The sequence below is a fragment of the Aplidium turbinatum genome, chromosome 7 (assembly GCF_918807975.1).
Source record: "Aplidium turbinatum chromosome 7, kaAplTurb1.1, whole genome shotgun sequence".
NCBI lineage: Eukaryota > Metazoa > Chordata > Ascidiacea > Aplousobranchia > Polyclinidae > Aplidium > Aplidium turbinatum.
This window is the reverse complement of record NC_137478.1, coordinates 8,410,177-8,431,049: the sequence shown is the minus strand read 5'-3', so window position 1 is coordinate 8,431,049 and position 20,873 is coordinate 8,410,177. Positions and strand designations below refer to the sequence as shown.

Genomic DNA, 20,873 nt, shown 5'->3' with positions numbered 1-20,873 from the left:
GAAATATAAAAGAACATAATTTACCTTAACGATGTAACCTGAATTTTTCGTCCAAACATGTGGTTTTTACTATTTTGGATGAGGTTTTGAAAATATTATGAGATATTGTCTCCTCACTTCACCACGCGTTGTATAAACCATTGATTACCTCAACAGCGTGCCGGGGTGTCATTCAAGGTAGACAACCAGTTGCCTAACCTGGTCAATCTCAACGAAGACCCTCAATTATCAGAGCTGCTACTTTACATGATAAAGCATGGGATGACCAGGTAAGTTATGTGGAATACGAAATGAACCAATAACAGTGTCTCGTTTGATGCGTCACACAAAGCATTGAATCTTGTGCATGGCGATATTTCATGACTACAAATTTTTCATGTCTTCCGATAAACACTAGGGTCTGCATGCTTCCAGCATCTATTGTAGCTGAGCCTTTTAACATAGAAAATTTCCTTAACAAATACACGGTGGTTATTCTGGGCTCTGCGGCTTAGTTCTGCAATGCTTTGCACTGCTCCAAATCACACCGAAGCGAATTTGGACGATGATGTTGATGAACTGACATCTAACTGAGATGTTTGCAGGGTCGGGAAGAAGGGTGCTGATTGTGACATTCAGTTGAGTGGCGCCTTAATCGCGGATTATCACTGCAAGATCTCAAACGTTGACGAAGTTGTTAGTATAGAACCTGTGGGAGACGCGAAGACCTTCCTAAACGGTGAACTCATCACCAAAACCGAAGTTCTACATCATGTGGGTGGTTGACCTCAATTCATTGTCTAAGAGTTGTCTAGAGAATAATTTGGGCCCGGTACTGATGAGAGGCCGAGCCCCCTATACAAAACTCTTTCAATAAAAACAACATACTCCCAATTGCGCATTGCGCTGTGTGTCTTAGTTCTCAGATTTTCTGGAAAAAAAAACAACAGTCTTTTAAAATGATTTCGGACCCAAAGTGTTTACAATTCCGGACTGTCCTAATAACACTAATGAATGTACTTCCATATGCCAAGGATGTGATGGTAAATTTGCAATGATTATTATTTGGACATGCAAAACTTACATAAATATTAAATAAAATACGTTCGGTCACTTGACTTTTCATTTTATTCAAAGCAAATCTTTAGACTTTGGAGCCATGAAAAATAAAATAGAGGTAAGTTGACACAACTTAACGTTTGTGCTTCGAGATTTTCATTTAGTTTGTTCATCCAGGGAGACCGAGTTATCATTGGAGGAGATCACTTCTTCCGCCTCAACAATCCCATAGAGGTCCAGAGGATGGGAAGGAAGAGGAATTCTGGCGGAAAACGGAAAGATTTCGAATTTGCCAAACTCGAACTGATCCAACGACAAAACGAAAGGTTTGTAGATGTGGCCACGAGAGGTATTTTCACGTAGAAGTTATGTCATTTTTTTGTTTTTATGTTGTTTTTTCTTTGTTTGTCAGATTGCAAATGGAAATTGAAGAAGCCCAACTACAGGTGAAGAAAGAAATGCTTGGTGAGATTGAAGCTGCTAAACATGAGGCGGAACAACAGATTTCCTCCCAGAAAAGCGAATACGAAAATAAAATTCAAAACTTACAAGCCCAACTGGTGAGCGAACTGTACTAATTTTTGATGGAGTGCTTGATTATATTTACAATATCCTAAGTTTATTTACTTTTGACCATTTTTTTCTCTTGTATTTCTAGGAAATGTGAAAGTTTACTGACATTTGGAAAAAGAGCAGGGCTCTTGCATGTGTATTTTTTTAAATTTGGCTCATGATTTCAAGGCGAATTGAAAAACTTGTTTCCGAAATGTTTTGTTTCCCAGGTTAAAGACCAAGCAACAAAACGAGATTTGGAGACAATTTGCGAAGAAGCTGAGGTTTTGAAGAAGCAATTCAAGGTGGATTGGAAGAGCTGCGGTGTAGACTCCATTGCAGGAAAATCGGTAAGTTGCGTAAAAATGCTGCCAATTCAACGATTTTCTCTGTTTGACAAAACTCCCGTCCAACTTACTTCCTAGGCTAGCACCGAGTGTCGCCAAGAAATCTGTTCCAGCAAACGTAATACTTGAAAAGTCTTTGGCTGAAGGCAAGCTTGCTATGAGACACATACAATTGCTATACGAATGAGAATTGACCCTACTAGTGTTGTTGGATAAGCGGAGTTTGATATCCCGTAATGCGGTAACGTTAGAACAATGCAATACTCGCATGTGAGCAAGTTTGTGTTTTTTAAACCTGCTCAACCAAAGAGCTTTGAATGGTTTCTCGTTCAGTAAACTTTTGCATATTCTAAAGCGATCTCATTGAAATGACAACTGCAAGTCTCATAGCTCGGTAGCCGTTTGTGGATTGATCTAAGAGTCGATTATCATAAACTTTTAGAAACAACTCTCATAGACCCAAAACAATTATTTTTCTTGGTTTGAAATGCAGGCCGCTTTCAAATCTACCGACATCAAAAACCAAGTATTGGCCGGCCTAGAAGCAGAGCGGCGGAAACTGACGGAAGAAGTTGAGAGAATGCAACAGAAACGAGCCAGAAGTGAGTATACGACGCATAGCATTTAACATCTTTGACTTAAGAGCTCACTATCTTTTTTTGGAAGTATTATTTTAATATTGTTGTCACTGATTGCGTCACGACAAACCACGTCATTGAGTTGAATTATGTTTCTATCAACAGCTTGTGTATGCGAACCAGATTAGAGATCGCACAACTCATCAGATATCATTGCCCTAACTACTGACCTAGATATGGAAATGCTAATCCCACAACGCTTGATAGCAGCAGTCCAATGGCTGCAGCGGCTGGATGGAGTGACATAACTACCACCTGCTACACTAAACAAAAATTGAATTTAATCACTTTGTGTTAATGAGACGAAAAAAATCAAAACATTTAACCGCGCAAACTTCTGTTATTGACTTATGCAGAAAAGAAGTCAAACGAAGACGACACCGATGTCGCGTCCTCACTCCGCCTCTCCCTGCTGCTGCAGGAAGCCAACAATATCAGCAAGGCTTTGGACAAGCATACACTATTCACCAGGCATGACAGCTCGGACGAGCAACTCTCTACCATGATAAGGTTCGGGGAATCAATATGCGCATAACATAAACAATAAATCAGGTTGATTTGCTACTGTATTTCGAAATTATTGTGTCTATGATTTACTTGATATGTGTTGCTACAGTTTTGTATTTATTATACAACAAATATTTTCAACTGTACAAAAAGAGTGCTACCAAGCTAAACAGAGCAAACACATTTAGATTCTATTTGAATAACAACCTGAAGATCCCATCAAGGGTGATACAGATTAAATTTTTTTGGTTAAAACTGAATTCGTTTTGTATATTTTTATCATCAGAACTTTACCGTTTTGGATTTACAACGACGAAAAAGGGAAGTTTGTCACATTTTTTTTTGCTTTTATTGCAGACTGCATAACACTCGACTCGGCATCTGGACGTTCTGGTCGTTGGAGAAGTTTGAGGAGAGGCTAGAATTGATGAGGGAGGTGTACAATGGAGACTGTGAAGATGAAGAAGAAGATACAAACAGTCTCTTTTATGATCCTGCTGATGCTTGGCAAGAGGCTTATACCCCAAACCAGGAACCACAAGAGACCCCCAAATCAACTGGGTAAGATACATTTTGAAGTCCGCAGGATTTGTGGGGTTTGATTCGTGTTTTTAAGGATTTATCGAACTTACAGCAATAAAACCGAGGTGTTTTGTTTCGAAAAAATCATTAACAGAAAACAAGCTGGTTTCTAATTTCTTCATAAATTCTGATTCCCCCCACACTCTGATGTACAGCACAGGACGCGTATTCTTAAAACTAAATTCACGGCTTTGCTTTTTTATTTGGTTTCAGCCAAGGTTATTTGGTTTCCAGGTTTAAAGCGAAATCAACCTCGCCTGCAATATTGTTGAAGAGAACTTATGGAATTATAGATTTTAATTTTTGTATACATGTCGTCATGTTTATAACAGATAAAGAGTAACCGCAGGGGGAAATTTTGCTCCTCAGTTAAAAATCATCTTCATCAAAAGTAAAAAAGCTTTTTCACTTCGTGAATTTAAGTAACTGCATTTCTAAGAAATCTGTGCTGCATTTCTAAGAAAAAAAAATGTTTCAGCCAGGGGCCATCAAGACGTCTATCCCGGAGGTTGTCCTCCCTTGTCTTGGCCCGTGCCTCCCCCGCGCTCCAGGAGTCTCTAACCCGCTTGAACAACGAAGCACAACCCTCCCGTAATCGACAAGATCATGTGGACAACACCTTTCATGTTGACTTCTGCAAAACGTGAGACGGTCCATTTTCTTCATTTGAAAATATCACTATCGACTGTCCAACTTAAATTATGTAACTTGTGTATTGATGTGTATGTTGTGATGTATATGGTATAGCTTTAACATTGTTGAATTGACAAAACCGAAATGGATGATAATGAAATACTCAGCTTTTGCACATTTCTGTTTTAGCGTTTGCGTGAATTCTTGTGCTGTGGCATAGGTTTACGTTTATACGTTGCTATAAATCTTGTAACTTCTTATAAGCTTCAGTGTTAAACATAAATATTTTGAAATTGCTAGCTAAAAAAACAAAAAGCACGTTGATAAATTGCATTGAATCTCTGTCAAATGTTGTCAGTTTGATGTGAAATCCCCAAGTTTGGTTATTTCATGTCTTTTCTACAGGAGGCTAGCCAACGCTGTGAAAAACACAAGTGGCGCGTTCGATTCCCTCATTGATAAGTTACTGCTCTCTCTTCATCAGCTTTCATCCACTGCTCAAAAAATCTCTCAAACCTTCAACGCCAAAGAAGGTGAATAACTTCTTCAACGTTTGGCTTTTGCGAGAGTTTTGTAACTGTTTCGCATTGGCTTGGTACTTGCTCTAATATTTTGCGCATTGTAGACATTCTTTTATGACGTATTCTGTTCTGTGGTGTATCTTCTGATTTTTTATAATTACCCTCATCATCATAATCCATCGTCGGTTTGTTCCCCACTAGTGGGGGTGGCCGATTTAATTTTATGGCTCATAATTGAATGGCTCATATAATTTTATCGCAACCCCTCTTCCGTAACCAGCTTTCAAAAGCCCGCAGTATTGTGTTGAATTAACCCCTTCTTTGCGTCAACTTCTGGGGTCTCCTTTTACCACCCCAGGTTAGTGAAATCCCTCGAACTACATCGAAAGGCTTCCGAAGACCAGCCAGTCATTGGTTTCATTATCCAAGACACACAGATCTTCCGCTGCATTTGGAAGTCAATGTCTTTCTAGAGCTTTATATCCCAATCTGTACAGATTACTTTGGGTTGACCGATTTCCAACAAGATTCACTTGTGCTGACAATGTCCGGTGAAATGCTGCATGCCGTGGTCGGGTTTATAAAGTTCAACTCGACGCAATTCACTTACACATCCATGTCGGTGACGAGGCTCATCCATCAGACTGAGAAAGCAACAAAGGAATTGTTCGGATACATCACCAAGCTTCTTCACGTGAGCACGAGATTTTATTTGAGGCAAATCTTCTTTTTATGGTGACTTCAATGATCTTATTCGCTCTGACGTTTTGTATTGAATGTAGTTTGTAGTAGGCTAAATTTTCCAATGTTAATCAACATTGTCCTCGTTACTGAGAGTGGCAAGATTTTGATATAACGATGTAATCATCATACATACTGTACGTTTGCCTCTCAATACTTTAGAATGCAGACAGTTTTTGTGCAAACGTGCATTAGCGCAGTCGAGTGCAGTACAGTACTGTTTGCCTCTCAATACTTTAGAATGCAGACAGTTTTTGTGCAAACGTGCATTAGCGCAGTCGAGTGCAGTACAGTACTGTTTGCCTCTTAATACTTTAGAATGCAGACAGTTTTTGTGCAAACGTGCATTAGCACAATCGAGTGCATTGTCGTCCTAAACCCATTGCTTCAGTGGTGAGTGCTGAACGAGAATCGATGCCACCTTTGTACAGTCTTTGGTATGGCTCGACAAGGGATCGAACCCACGTCCATTGACTCATGCCAAGGAGTGAAGTAATGAACGAAACTTGAACTTTCTGTCAGTATTTAAATCCACAAACGCTCAACTTCAAAAGATGCTTTCTTAGGTTGGAAACGATTGTTGATTAATGTAATTTGAGCAAATGACTGCCAATTGAAACTACTTTCTAACGCTAATTCAACGTATACCAATGTAATTTTTAAGAAAATGTGTTACATTTAGGGTTGCCAAAGCGGGATAGAGAAAATGGTGAATGAATCAGCTTCCAAAATATCACGGACTGCTCCCAACATTTCAAAGTATGCTGGTGCCATTACTATAGCAACCAATCTCACCGTGTCCTTGTTTAATGAAGACGGGAAACGAAAGGTGACTTTTTAGGCAGCAAATCAGCCAGGTTTTCGTGATTTAACGTCTGCAAACGTTAAACGTACATTTTATGCAAAAACGTTAGTGCTTGAAAAGAAATTCTTTTTGATTTTATTTTCCAATCTAAAAAAACGTTAAACTCCATCCAAAACTATTTCACTGCGTCCATAGCATGATATTACTCCACCAGCATCTAACTCCACTACATCAGTTCCATTTGTTGGCAAGTGGGTGAACATCATCCTGAATTATGAAGCTTGTCCAATGTCTAATCTATTTTGAAGTGTCGCTTCCATTTTATTCGATTGTTAGCGTCATCATTAATTAAAGTTCGCCTGATTATATCGTCCATTATTGTTTCGTCCCGCGTTTTCGTAGCTTTTCCTCTCCTTGCGTTTCCAATCAAGAAGATGAATTCATTACTACGTACTACATTCAATGTTACAAATGTTGCATTTAATGTTACTAAAATCTTTTGTCTCTAATTGCATAACATGTTAACAATTCCTTGTTCTTCCGGCAGCTTAGCCACAAGCTGAAGCATGCCTTCTTGCAAGGAGGCGACACTTTCATGCGCAAAGTCTTGGCTGGAGGCATCCAGACACTGGCTGAACTGGAGAAGGAAAACGTGAGTTAGCTTTAACGCAATTCTTCCTTTTTGTAGTGATTCAACGTCTGAAGACGCTGAAACACTGTTATTTCGTAGTCAACAACTGTTCATATGTTTATTTCTTCAAAACGTTGCTTTTAATTTGGTATTTGAAACATGCGGCATGAAGTGTATTTGCTTGTTAAGTTTTTTAAAGAGTAAAAAATGTTTAAAGAAGCTGATTTTGTATGAGATATTTTCTTTTTTTTTGCCAAAATCCACACGGGTACATTGTTCATAGGTGAGATGCGACAAGTCTGGAAATATAGGAGGCCTCTGTGGGGCGGCTATTCAGCTGCTGAGGATGTGCATGGATTTGCAGGTACTGTATCCGGTTTAGTTTTTAACAACTTTTACAAAAGCTGTTTAGATGCTTTAGAAGACAATAAACTACCTTCTGCAGGGCTTCCTTGTTCATATTTGTCCACTTTGTTCTTTTCATGCTTTGCCCGGTCATTGCCAACCATTTCTGCACCTAAGAAAGGTTTGGTAAGTCAGCAAATGACTTGTTTAACATTTATTCAACGTTTGCAGAAAAAGGTTTGTTAAATCCAAGAACTTGCCACAGGTAATCAATTGGTTTTTAAAGCGTCACAGACAGAATAATTCTGGAATTTTGAAAAGTTCTCAAAGCTCTTTTAATAATTAATCCTTTTCATGAACTTACGTCAGACAGTCTATTGCTTGAGAAGAGTTGGTTTAATATATTGCAAAATCAACCATAGTTGTTCGTATATTTACCTAAATAAGCAGAATTATACACAGTTGGAAGTATCAGCGAGGTGTGTAGAATGTTCGAAACAATCATTTCATGTTATCTTCTTTCGTTTTCGATTCGAACTGAAATCTTTTTATCATTCAAACTTTCATGCAAAGATACTTCGCCTCAATACAAATTCTTTTCATTTCGAATTATACTTTTTCTGGATAATTTCATTTCTATAACAAACAAAAAGTTTCTGCTTTCGTCAGTTTTCACTTGTTCTCAATACTCAGTCGCAATTCATTTGATTTGAAGGAAAGTCTTCATGTTGAGATTGTACGAGATGTGTTGAACAGAAAGATGACTGAAAGCCTGGTGAGATGCTTCGCAAGTTTGCTTTCAGTTTTTGTTTGTTAGTATTCACCAGGCCCCAGGGTATCACTTCAGAAAGTTATTTTGCAATTTCCCAGCTAGTGGATCGGTCCTTTTTTACATTGTTCGACGTCTTCAGACACTGAATCAAGGAAAAATAGTTGGTTTTTGGCTAGAATATACTTGAACTGAGTTTAGCCAAAAAGATAGTTCGAGGCAAGCGCAGCTAAGATAGTCCATTTATGCGCGGTCACACTTATTTTAGCAATGACTCGACATTTTACTGAAGGTGAATTTAACTGTAAGACGACTTCAGCTGTAACAATATTTATATAGAATAGCAGGACGGAGAATGACCACTGTGGCTAGGTGCAGACTCAAGGGCTCATTCTTGTCTCGGAAAAAAAAAGAATAATATTCTGTGATAAGATTAGTAAGCAAGAAGGTGCTACTCTTTGCAGTTCCGCTAACATGACTATAAAACGCACTTTTTATATCAGACAAACTTCATAAAAGCACATTTGCATTTTTTTTAACAACCCTCTGTCTGGTTGTGTGACCAACCAAACGCTTCAATAACTGGACTGCTTTCAAGACTTCTTCATCACTCAAACCAACTCCACATTTTCACAGCAAGAACTGTATGACGCGTCTCTGATCGTAAACGAGCGCCAGGTACCGCCTCTCTACTACGGAGAGTACCTGAAGCGAACACAGTCTCTAATTGCCGAGGTGTCCACTGTGGTTGACGGAGTGGCGGACCTCAACGCCAAAACATCAGGTTCATATTTCCAAATTTTTCCAATTTCAGTTTTTTAAAAGTGATATGCGTGTTAAATTTGTATTTTATTTGTTAGGTGAAGACGCGTCTTTGTTATTATCATTATTAATACTAATTCGTTATATTTTTTATAGAATTTGTTAATAACCCGGCAGCGGCCGAACAACTCCATTACAAGGCAGAATCGCTGTGGCGGCCAACGTCACGCATCGCTGATTTGTGTGTCAAACATGAAGGGCTTTGTGCAATCATGCATGACTTGAATATAACCAATCAGCTGCAAACTTCGAATGCTAATTGCAACAACAATAACAGCAAAAATGACAGTGACCAGCTGATTCCTTCAGACAGGTAAGAAAATAATGATATGTTTGACAAGTTTTTCATTGAGAGAATTGGTGTCATCAACCAAGTCAAATGAACGTGACTTCGTCCAAAAACTGATCCTGCAATCGTTCATGAGAATGCTGTACTATAATATTCCAGTTTTACAACTAACTTAACTGTTGATATATGAACTGCAGTAGACAACATGCAGCATAGGCTCTCCAATTACACCTAGCTTACTTTTAAAGTATTTCTAGGAGGTATGTAGCTTTTAGCTATCTTGTAAATTGTCACTTTTGATCGATGATGTTCTTGCATTATTGTAAACCAATGGCACTGTCTCATATCCCTTTGAAGTATGCTCCATAATTGGTGAAGTTGAATCAATGTAAAAGATGACTTGCTGTCTGGGAATGTCAGCATCAGAGTAGCGGTTTGTTCTCCATTCCTTTGGTCTTCATCAATTCAAGTGGTACACGAAAAGCCTAAATCCATCATTCAACTATATTTTCTTTTATATTTACTAATTTGTTCCTTAGCAACCACATAACATTTTTAGTCATTTTTCTAAAGTGAACTGCTGTAAATTTTACTGATACTGTGAGCTATACCCGAAATCGCGATCTGCAACAAAAGAATTTCAATTTGGACTTGGTCATGAACATTGAATTTCCACCCAACATTTTCTATTTCTGTTTGAGCTACATTGTACTTTAAAAGGTCGTCAATATTACTGCATTATATTTTTTTCACTAAATTAGATGCTTTTGTATTTGCTTCTCGCGGATCCTCTATTGATTTTACGTTAATCAGGGTTTAAAGTGTCGAAATTTTCTTTTTTTCATATATTTTCTTTTGTCTTAGACTTTGTGATGAAGTTTACAACGCGGCGAGAAACCTACAGAGCGCTCTGCGTGACGTCATTGACTTTGCCGACCTGGGAGCTTTCAAGTGAGTTTGTTTTTCTTGGGCTGAGTTAAAGAAATAATAATTTGAGCTGTGCAGAAATAATGCATTTTGTAGGACTTGTGCACAGGAAACTTTCGTGATGCCTCGTTGCAGCAAACGCATATTCCAGTAACTTTATCTCAAGCATTCCACATGACAAAGTTTGAAATGATTGTAAAATGAGGTTTTCAGGTCATCTCGATGTAGGACATCTAAATTTTCTACAGACAAATAGTTTCAGTAACCATATTGATTATGGTCCATTAGTATCTCGCACGTTTTACCAGATTTTTTCGTCGTCTCAATTCTCAACAAGATTTTATTACTTTTGAGGATAAGAGTTCAGTTTGCTGTTGAAACGTTAGTCGTTATATGTACAAGAAACGATTTTTACATATGCTTTCAATAATTTGCTTTGCAGCGAGAGTGAAAATGATGATCAATCTGATCTTTCGCTTTTAAAATCTTCCTCAAATCTCAACGTCAGCATCAGAAAATCAACAAAGCGGAAGCGGATATTACCCAGCAGTCCTCCTTTGCTGAATTCCGACGTTTGTTCAACGTCAGCTGCCATTAGAAAAACCACTGAAAAGTGGTTGTCGTATGCCGACAACTCACTCAGTGCAGACAACACAAACATAAACGCTTTGAACTCGCTCTACGTTTGATTTCGTTGCAATATCTTTGTTGCTCATTCGCTGCTCTTTTGGTTCCAGTTTTCTTAGGTTCGCTTACTGTGTCATTTCAGGAACTTTCTGTTGTAATTTCCTTTCAAAAGGAAAAAGCTTAGGGACACTTGCATTTAAATTCACATGAACGTTTGAAAGATCATCCCGGAAGTGAAATCGAAGTCCTCGCTTAACATATGTGATCAATAGATGATAGGGCTAGCCGCTAGACTACCTGTTACTAACAGCAATCATCGTTAAGCATTGCTTTAAACAAAACACCGTGGGGTCTTTTTATTGGTGATTTGTGATGTCATACTAAATTCAACTTTAATATTGTATCCACTTCAGTGCAAAGATACAGCGTAGAGGAAAGGATCTAACACTTTCCTTCAGCCAACTTCTTGAAACTGCTGCGTGGAATCCAAGTTTGAAAATCACTAATTAAGCATATTGGTGACACTGTACTGTAGTGTGATTGTTTCCGTTAAATGAAACCGTTTCAACTTTTTTGTGGCCACTACTTTTGACCCATCGCCATTGGTTAACGTTCCTTTAATAGATTGTTATTATTTTGTTGTGAAAAGAAGATCCTGTAAAATGGTTGGAACGCCTGGTTAATATAATCAAAAAATAAAGAGCCCAAAATGTAGATACCAAACTCATGTTCAGCAAACATTTTAATAATGACATTTTAATAAATGACATTTATAACACTGAAGATGAAGACAGTATAGTTTTCGAAACGTTTGTGTGCTGAACATGAGTTTAGTATCTACATTTTGGGCTCTTTATTTTTGATAAGAAGACCCTGTATTTGTTGAATATATTATATAGGCTACGTGATTTTTGTTGAAAAGTTCTCATTTGCTTTGTAAATCGACAAAATCCTTTATGGAAACAAATTCTGTTAAAATATATGAAATTAGAAGTAAGCTTTTTCTGCATATTTCTAAAGAAGCCGCTTTCCATTCGCAGGAAGGATTGCTTTTATGTTCTCTGCCGTTATAGTACCGAAGCGTCTACGTGTGGCTAGAATCAGTTGTATTTTTGCACAACAATTTGCAGAAGGTGGTAGTTTATCCTACCAAACATGCATACAGTTTTAAGATTAGATTTAAGAAGTTTTGTAGATAGCAGAGCAAGAGTCGTTTTCTACTCATCGTACTGTTGGGGATGTTCAACTGTCTAATGACGCCCTGGAGGGGGGGGGGTCAAAACTCTCGTATTGTGTCATATAACTTACGTTGAAAGCATTATGAGGAGAAGAGATTTGCGTGATATGATATTTGAACAGCCCGCTTGTTTACTTTGTTGGAATATGTTTACTGTTTTCATGGCTAGCCTACAGTAGTTCCATCACAAAATATACATGATTCAATCGCCGTAGTCGATGTCTGTGCTTGAGTTCTCACCACAGCCAGTGTTTTCTGTGAAAAAAATGAAAAATCTTATGTGAGTTTTGATTTGCATCTGTTGTCGAAAATAATAGATACTCGTGGGAATAGTGTTAGCGCCGAGAATATGATACCTGCTATGAAAGAAGGCACGACATGACCAAGCTACCGTGGTTGAAATTTTAAAGTGCGCTTGACCAACATAGTTCAAGGGCAACTTTCTAGTCATTATTACTCTTTCGCTGCTTTCTGTCTGTTGTGGAATTTGATTTGTTATGGTGCTTTTTTTCGTAATGATTGTAGCCTGCTTGTACCGTATTATTCTCACAACAGATGAAATAAATTGAATATATGGAGTAAAGAAATTACAGGCAACAATACTTTGTCAATCTCCGTAACCAGGCCCTGTGTGAGTGATTCAAACACCACTGTCGACGGCATTGCCCAAGTGGTGAGAGCCCTGGCATGACGATCGAAAGGGCACCGGTTAGAGGCCATCTGGAGCATGAAGTTTATTAAAAATTTGACAGACGTGCCATGTGAGTCTGGTGGAGAAAGAGTGTTTAAGCAAGTTAAACACTGATGGTTTAACTATCCAGCAACAACACGTCTATTCGCAAGTTGCACAAGCTCTGCAATACTCACGTCACAGTGACGTCAGCACAACGTTTTTGGGTTTAGAGTGGACACAATAACTTTTCTAAACAAATTCTGGTATTATAGTTATTGGATGGCAGACTCTGACCTTTTTATTTTGCTGGCCTTGCAACCCAGCGCTACTGGACAAATTCCCAGAGTCACATTGTAAATTCCCAGTACCGTTTCATCGCAAATCATCTTAAGATGTCTCTCAAAAATAGTTTTCGTTTTTGAAAACGCAGGTTTTGGACAGTTCCAGCCTATGCTTTGAAAAAAAAATGCCAAAGAAAACATACAGACTGGGAACACCGGGGAGAGTTCGAGGCAGTGAGAATCTTTTCACAGAACACCTGGAAGGAGAGTTGCAGACAAAATACGCTGGTAGAATAAGATAAGGAAATCTCATTCAGCGATGTCTAGCAGCATTGCGTTGCAAAGCTAGCCTGGCAAATTAAAAAGAGCAGTAGGCTATTGTTACTGGAGAATTTTTGAGGTTTCAGAAAAATAGCCGAAACATAGATTTAGTCAAAGTTTTTGAAAAAGTAAAGGCTTTTACTTTCGTTAGAGATCGCATAAAGTTTTGATAAAACAAAACAGCTTCATAATGAGGTAAAAAAATCCTGGTGAAATGAATTGCCCACTGCCCAGCTGCTGTAAGAAATTTATTTTTGGGGTGTCTGGCAACAACGATTAGGGTTGCCAGAGGTTAATATAAAAAAGAGCGCAAGCTTATGCAAAAAGTAGCCCAATTTTTTGGGGGTTCTAAAATGGAGCCCAAGCAAAGAGATAGGCTATTATACAAAATTCTTCCAGAGCGCTGGATCATCAGCTTCACATCTTTCAGACAGATTGGCAACCATGCATTCACTCAACTGTTTGTTAAAATAACTACAAACAAGTGCCGGTACCACAAAAGTAACATAAAAAATGGTTTAATTGCTTTTCGTGATGATCTAACGCATCAAGAAGGTTCCCCTCAAGACCATCAACAGTTTTGATAACCTACCAAGGTCGATCAACGTAGAAACTATATTTTTTGTCTTTTTTTTTACTGATATAAATTGTTAAAAAAAAATCACTAGCCTTTTTTTCTCATCTTTCTACATTTTGTAAAAACTTTATTAAGGTGTTGCGACCGTGCCATAACTGATTGTCCTGCTTTGGCATCATGCACGTTACAGCGTCCGTGTTTTGTCGGTTCTACCTTTTTCTAGACCCCTGCTATGTTTGACATATATTGTTTTTCGTTGTGATGGTCAGAAATAAAAACAAACTGAACTGGTCTGATGTCCACTGCATTTTCATGAAAACCTGGACTGGATCCAGTGCTTCCACTTCTGACAATTGATAAATCCTCTTCAATTTCCTTTTTTGTCCTGAAAATTCCCTTTTTTCTCAGTCGGAAATTCTTCAAAATTTCCTTGATAGGCGATGTTATTTTTGACGTTATTTAAGTTAAAAAAGGTGCCAATACAACTTTAAAGTTTTTAATCTCACCTAAGTTACGTTTTAACCTGAAAGAACAGAAAATCAGTGAATTGAAGAAGTGGTACGGTAGGCTATTCAAATTGCTACAAAAAACAACACCTTGCAGGCAGTAGCATGGCTGATTTAGTTGACAAACCCAATCTAATACCATAAATTTGACATATTAATGTCCAGTGGCATTATGGCAGGAAATATAAATAATACACCACACAAGAAGTATTTCAACACATTCACACCTGCTGTAGTATAAACACCACATGATTACATCATAGGAGCACAGTAACACTCAGTTAATACTCTTAACACTCAGACTCAGTTATTAAAAACATTAGCCTACTAATTGTGAACAGTGAACACTGGCACTGCATATGTAGCCTAAGTGGTGAAAAAAAAAAAATGAGCCAAATTACACTCATTCAGGCTACAGAGGAACAATAGTCATTGGAACAGACTGAATAGGTGATAATCTTGATACAAAATTAAATTTCTAAGACTGACTCTGCATCAGCGTTGCCCTTGCTGTTCATGAAATTTATTACCCACTGGTAGCCTACTTCAAAAGTATGACCTGAATAAAGGTTGTCATTTTAGTTATTACAAGAAATTACACATATTTCATAACTTTATGAATCAGAACATACTGTTGAGTAGGCCTGCTATAGGATGGAATCTGAGCATCATTTTATTTCAATGTCATTAGATTTAGTGTCATTATTTCTTTCGAACATTGCCGAGACCCCTACAGTGCTTCTTGCCGAATTAAAGTTAGCTTGATGTTTTTATGTAGCAGCGTACCGAATTAACACTGTTTTGGTACAGTACACAAAAGTGCCACATACTTTGCAATATGGTTTGCTGTCTTTATTCAATATCCAGCCTGAAAACCGCTTGTCAGTTTGCCATCTTTTAACAAAATTAATCCTTTTAACAAAATAACAAAATTAATCCTTTAACAAATTTAATTTTGTATGCAGTTTTGGTTTTATTTGATGCACTAACTTTATCAACTCTACATCTTTTTTCTCTGTCTTCATCAGTAACATATTCACAATCATCTGAAGCTGATGAAAATTCAGGCCTAGGCCTATTCATGCCTATTGTTTATAGCTCAATATGTCGAAGCAACGTTGTTTTACTAGAATAGTAGGCTACACATATTTTACAATAACATGGTTTACTTCCTTTGTTCACTATCCAGCCAAAAAACTGCTTGTCAGTTAATCGGTTCTGGGACATTTACCACCTGAAGTCCTGGACATCATTTACCAATTACGGTGCCGGTACCACTCTAATCTTTCCAACCCAGACTCCTAACTTCTCCCTAACACTGAAAATGTACAGGTGGTAAATGTCCAGTAGCCTAACGAATTACCGTATCCAATATCCATCCATTAATAAATTTATTTTTTGTGTCTAGTTTGGTTTTCCTTGATGTGCTAACTTGTTCAACTCTATAGGCTAGGCTATCTCTTTTTTCTCCTTGTCAGTAACATCTTCACAATCATCTGAGACTGATGAAAAACTTTAAGATACTAGGCCTATTCATGGTACTGACTCGGTCTGACTGTGTACACTATCAGTAGCGTAGCCAGGAATTTTGAAAGGGGGGGGTTTTGACCAGCCAACGGCGGGGGGTCTGGGGGGCCACCCCCAGAAAAATTTGAAAAATTACTTTGAATTTGGTGCATTCTGAGAGCATTTTCAACAAAAATGTGGGTACGAATATTCCTGTAAAATGGTGCTGTCCGGTAGCATAGCAAAAGGATAAGATCATGTTTTCTTCGGCATTTTTCGGAAAAAAAAGCTAAGTCTATGTGTTTTCTTGTTGCTAATTCCTGGCTGAGATGTTTGAATGTTTGGTATTGGCAAAACTCGCTGTTTTAATGCAATTTTGTTTAAAATTAGGCAATTTTTTTTTTAGACTGAAAGCATCATTCTCAATATCGTGACGTCACACGCCTGCCTAAGGGGGGGGTTGTAACCCCCAAAACCCCCCCCTTGGCTACGCCACTGTACACTATACATATCCTACACACAGCCTAGCTAGCTCTAGTATTATCACGCCATAATAGATTAGCATAGGCTATTTCTGAAGGTGTTGCGACCGTGCCAAATTTCTTTCAAATCAATAACTTACTTCGGTCTCAAGCACGTTTTAACGTTCGCGTTTTGTCGCTTCTACCCTTTTCTCGACCTTTGCTATGTTGACGTGTATTGTTTTGATATGATGGTCAGAAATAAAAACAACTGAACTGAACTGAACTTTTCTAAACCGGAAGGATACCACTAGCCTAAGTTTATCATGCCACTGTACGTCGAAGCTCACTAAACTTTGTCATTGCTATTCAAATTCAACCGTAAATCAACGGACTACCAAATTTTAACTAAAAGAATTAAAAATAACTCACTCACTGAACTTACGTCTAAACTCCAATTCCCAAAATGCCGAGAATAGAAATCAACCAAGCGAGAAGCGACGGAAAGGCGAGAATGGGTGAAAGAAGAGAGAATGAAAGGGTTTCCGGATGGCGAGTGGCGACGGAAACCAGCTGATCATCGTTATTCCAGTCGTTTTTAGAACTTTTGAAAGGGAATATGAATAAAAAAAAATTTAAAATTGCTAAAAAGAACAAATCCCTTTTTAAGACAAAATTTCCTTGTAAAATTGTTAAAAATCCCTAAAAAATCCTTCTTTTCTTCAAATCCCTTTTTTATCCTTCGAAGCGTTGAAAAATCCCGATTTCGGGATAAAATCCTTCAAAGTGGAAGCACTGACTGGATCACTTAAGTTGCCAAGATTGCCAGATATTAAAGCCTAAACATGCATATTTTTGAAAATTGGCATCTTTATACCAAACCCGTAACCCTGCCTGACCGAGGCCTCCAAAAACGCTGCTCTTCAATGAAATAACCACGAATTAGGTAAAATTCTTAAACATAATACAATTTTTACACAAAAAGTTATATTATATTTAAAAAAAAGTAGCCCAATTGGGCGCCAGCCAAAAAAGCGCGCCCAACGCGAATTTTTGGCGCCTGGAGAAATTAAAAGCGCCCAATCTGGCAACCTGAACAACGATTGCACAACTGAACAAAGTTGCCAGGATAACGATTTCCCGCCAAACTGGGCTTTTTTGACTTTGGCTGGCGTTTTATTTTTCGGTTTTGTAGGTAACGTTTTTTTTGAGATCCTTTTGAATATGTTATTGTTTAAGTATTGAGGTTGCACTTTCATCCATAAAAAGCTTTCAAAATATTTGTTTTGTTGGTCATAGTTACTTATACGTAATTTAAATGCGTTTGAAACAAGAATTTTAAGTCAACCTGAGTGAAATATTAAGCGCTGAGGATTGAGACTTATACCAAAGCCACTATATAAAATACAGTATAGTCAATGTCTTAAAAGTTTAAACCACAGATAGGTGAATTCACTAATCACTGGTTCTCTGAAACTGAGCTGCAGACAACTATAAAAAAACAAAAAAAATGAACGTAACCTGTTTTTCCGAGCGTTTTGGTAATTTCAAATGTGCGTAAAATATTTATGCTTCGAATCCTTTTTGGACTACTTGCAAAAATGTTTGACTTGTTTTTACAACTTTTAGTTGGAAAAAATTGAAGCCTCTGGCAATCTTGCAATTGAAACTTTATCTGAGTCCTATGCAGGGTTGCCAGATGGCCTTTTTTTAGGCCAAATTCCAGAAAACTGGCCTTTTTAAATTGCAGTTGGCCTAAAAAAAGTGATACAAATAAGGCCAGAAAATCTGGCCTTATTTGGCCCTTTTTATGGCTGCAAATTTTGACCGGTTTAGAAAGTATTATTTTAAGGAAATTCAATTTCAATTGTAATATTTTATAATTATTTTATAATTGTCGCTTCTACCTTTTTCTAGACCTCTGCTATGTTTGTCATATATTGTTTTTTTTCGTTGTGATGGTCAGAAATAAAAACAAACTGAACTGAATATAAAAGTATCACTTATCATCACTTAGAGCCTGACCTATATTCGTTTTAATTTTAATTAGTGAGTAGAGACATAGGTAGAGAGTAGAGAATGTGTTAGCGTTGGACAGGGCGGTTCTATTAAGTTGCACCTGCCGTAAACCGTAAAGTATACACTTGTCTTGTTTGTTAATGTGATGTGTTTGCATTCCATTTGTGCAATCTTGTCGTATTTTGTTTGCTGCTAAATAATTTCAAAACCTAGTACCGGTATTAGTTTTAGTTCTTATGACATCTTAAGCGTATTGATTTCGTACTGGGTTGGTATGTGAATAAGTTTATTATAAAAGCTTACGACAACACATTTTACTGATTGTTGAACACTCCACGTTTACTTCTGATCCGGTTTGCAATACGCAAAATGCTACAGAACGACAGGAAATCTTTGCATTTGTTTATTTTTGATTTTTTAGATTCGTGGTTTTAAACTTCTATACATCAAATAAGTTTTGATGTGAGTGTAGGCTATATTTTATATTGTTATTGCGAAATTGAATTTTATACATTCTTTAGTTGATACAAACAGTGTTTTATTTTAATAATTCTTCTGTAGTCTGTTTCTCGGCAGCCGATTTGTAGCAAGAATTGACAGCGATAGCTACAACTACGGTACATTTGTAGCAAGAATTGACAACAATTGCTACAAATCGGCTGCCGAGAAACATATCGTTGATTGGAAAGTCTGAATGGCTTGCGTGGAAGCTACACCGTTATGGTTAGCGAATCGCAGCTGCTCGCTGTACTAGCGAGTGCTCAGCCTTGTGCTGATAGCCGGAAGAACGCCCCTCTCTTCACATGTCTTCTGTAGTCATGATGTATAGCACTGAAAAGAGTTTCCAATCCTGTAGTTGTAGACATCCCTGGTAAATATACTCAATAAGACAAATTCATGCTTATTTCTTAGCTAGATGTTCCGAATTGTGATTGCAGTGTAGGTCTACTGTATGTTATCGCAATGGGCGCAAATAAAAGCATGATTATTATTATTAGAAGTAATAATGGTTTCTAGTTTATCTGCTACTACAGTAATTTTTCATTAATCAAATTATGCAAACGAACCGGTCATTATGCTCTGACAGTGGGGTCATTCCATTATATTTCAGGTCAAAATTAGAGGAAATGCCACCCACCCTCTCCGATTTGGTTGATTTTGACATATGTGAGAGATGGCAACCCACTGAGCTCAACAAAAAAAAAATTTTCAAAATTGGTCAAGGGGTTTTATAGTTACACTATTTTCAATTTTAACCGCATGGTGGCAGTATTTCAGCTCCAAAGATTAAAAATGCCCCAATATCTGTTATACTGAAGCTAGGAAGTTCATGAAAATATGTAGAATACCATTTTCGGGGATGAGGAATCCAAATTTGCAAACAGAATATAAGAAAAACATGTAGTTTTGGAGTAATTTGATTATAAATATTTTTTGAGGTATATATTTTGGGGAGAAATTTGCCCATGTAGCCGAAGAAAAAAAAAACATTTTTTTTGGGGGGGATGTTAAGTTGGACTTATATTTTGATAAACACACTCCAATTTTGTTGTTCCATATTGTTCCTTGCCTGGACTGGTGGTCAAAATTCTTTATAAAATTTTGCAAATTTTAAATGCCTTTTTAACATTGTACAGTGGGGCATTCCATTTATAATCATCAGATTTTTTCAAATTTTGTAACCACTAGTCACAAATTTTGCTTATTTTGACATATTTTGTACATACATACTAAAAAATGATGACAGTAACAAAAAAATTTTTTGAAGTATCTTAATTGGGGGCCGAGATAAAGCACTTTAAATTTTCGGCAACTAGTAGGATTTTTGAAGCTGAGCACAGCCATTTTTTTCATTTTGCGCCTCCATTTTTTGACAATAACTCTTTACCTTGACCGATTTTCGCACTGAAAACATGCATTTTACCAATTTAAGATCCAAGGAATTCATTTAAATTGCAATTAAAAATATGCCAAGATGAACATTTCAAATGATATATAATTTAGTTATTTAGGTTTAAAGTTTTTTTTAATTTATTTTTGATATGCTAAGTTTGGGGCAATATTTCGGAGTGTTGAGAAAAAGATCGCAAAAAAAATTTATTTTTCTAACAAAGCAATTAAGTATAATATTTTCACGAAATTTGATTGATGTAAGTTTTGCATAAACCAAAATATTCAACTTACAAAATATCAACCCATACATATCAAAAAAATGAAAATAATTGAAACATAACTGATGCTTTGTCACAATATTTGCAGGGTTCAGCCATATTATGATCCATTTCTTTAAGAATTGTTTTATGTGTCAAACTACCAATGTTTTATTATTCAGCTGACATCACACAGCTAGTCTGATCAAGATTTTGCTACCGTTTCTTATCAAACCAGCACATGCAGCCTTATCATTTCTGAACTAACTTTTCATTGAAGTAGAAAACTGCCTGGCTATGATGTTTTTATTATTCAGCAGGAAAGGAGTTGTAAACAGTTTGGTTTGGAAAAGACCATATATGCTGGA

At 37.2% G+C, this 20,873-nt stretch overlaps 1 protein-coding gene across 2 annotated transcripts in view; it reads left to right on the top strand.

Moving 5' to 3' along the window:
• The window catches only part of LOC145774125 (kinesin-like protein KIF14), a 32,005-nt gene extending 19,780 nt beyond the window's left edge, over window positions 1-12,225 (top strand). Inside the window, exons 14-32 of one of the 2 annotated variants that reach the window (XM_082585281.1) lie at window positions 157-269; window positions 585-753; window positions 1,216-1,364; window positions 1,451-1,598; window positions 1,821-1,940; window positions 2,431-2,539; window positions 2,932-3,085; window positions 3,440-3,643; window positions 4,143-4,307; window positions 4,703-4,830; window positions 5,316-5,512; window positions 6,242-6,388; window positions 6,912-7,016; window positions 7,279-7,359; window positions 8,056-8,115; window positions 8,746-8,893; window positions 9,028-9,244; window positions 10,085-10,171; window positions 10,590-12,225. In XM_082585281.1, the coding sequence (XP_082441407.1) occupies window positions 157-269; window positions 585-753; window positions 1,216-1,364; window positions 1,451-1,598; window positions 1,821-1,940; window positions 2,431-2,539; window positions 2,932-3,085; window positions 3,440-3,643; window positions 4,143-4,307; window positions 4,703-4,830; window positions 5,316-5,512; window positions 6,242-6,388; window positions 6,912-7,016; window positions 7,279-7,359; window positions 8,056-8,115; window positions 8,746-8,893; window positions 9,028-9,244; window positions 10,085-10,171; window positions 10,590-10,836 (2,748 nt within the window). In that variant the 3' untranslated portion in view covers window positions 10,837-12,225. The remainder of the gene's footprint in view (window positions 1-156; window positions 270-584; window positions 754-1,215; window positions 1,365-1,450; window positions 1,599-1,820; window positions 1,941-2,430; window positions 2,540-2,931; window positions 3,086-3,439; window positions 3,644-4,142; window positions 4,308-4,702; window positions 4,831-5,315; window positions 5,513-6,241; window positions 6,389-6,911; window positions 7,017-7,278; window positions 7,360-8,055; window positions 8,116-8,745; window positions 8,894-9,027; window positions 9,245-10,084; window positions 10,172-10,589) is intronic. The other variant, XM_082585282.1, reaches the window with a different exon arrangement.
• Window positions 12,226-20,873: the final 8,648 nt, after the last annotated feature.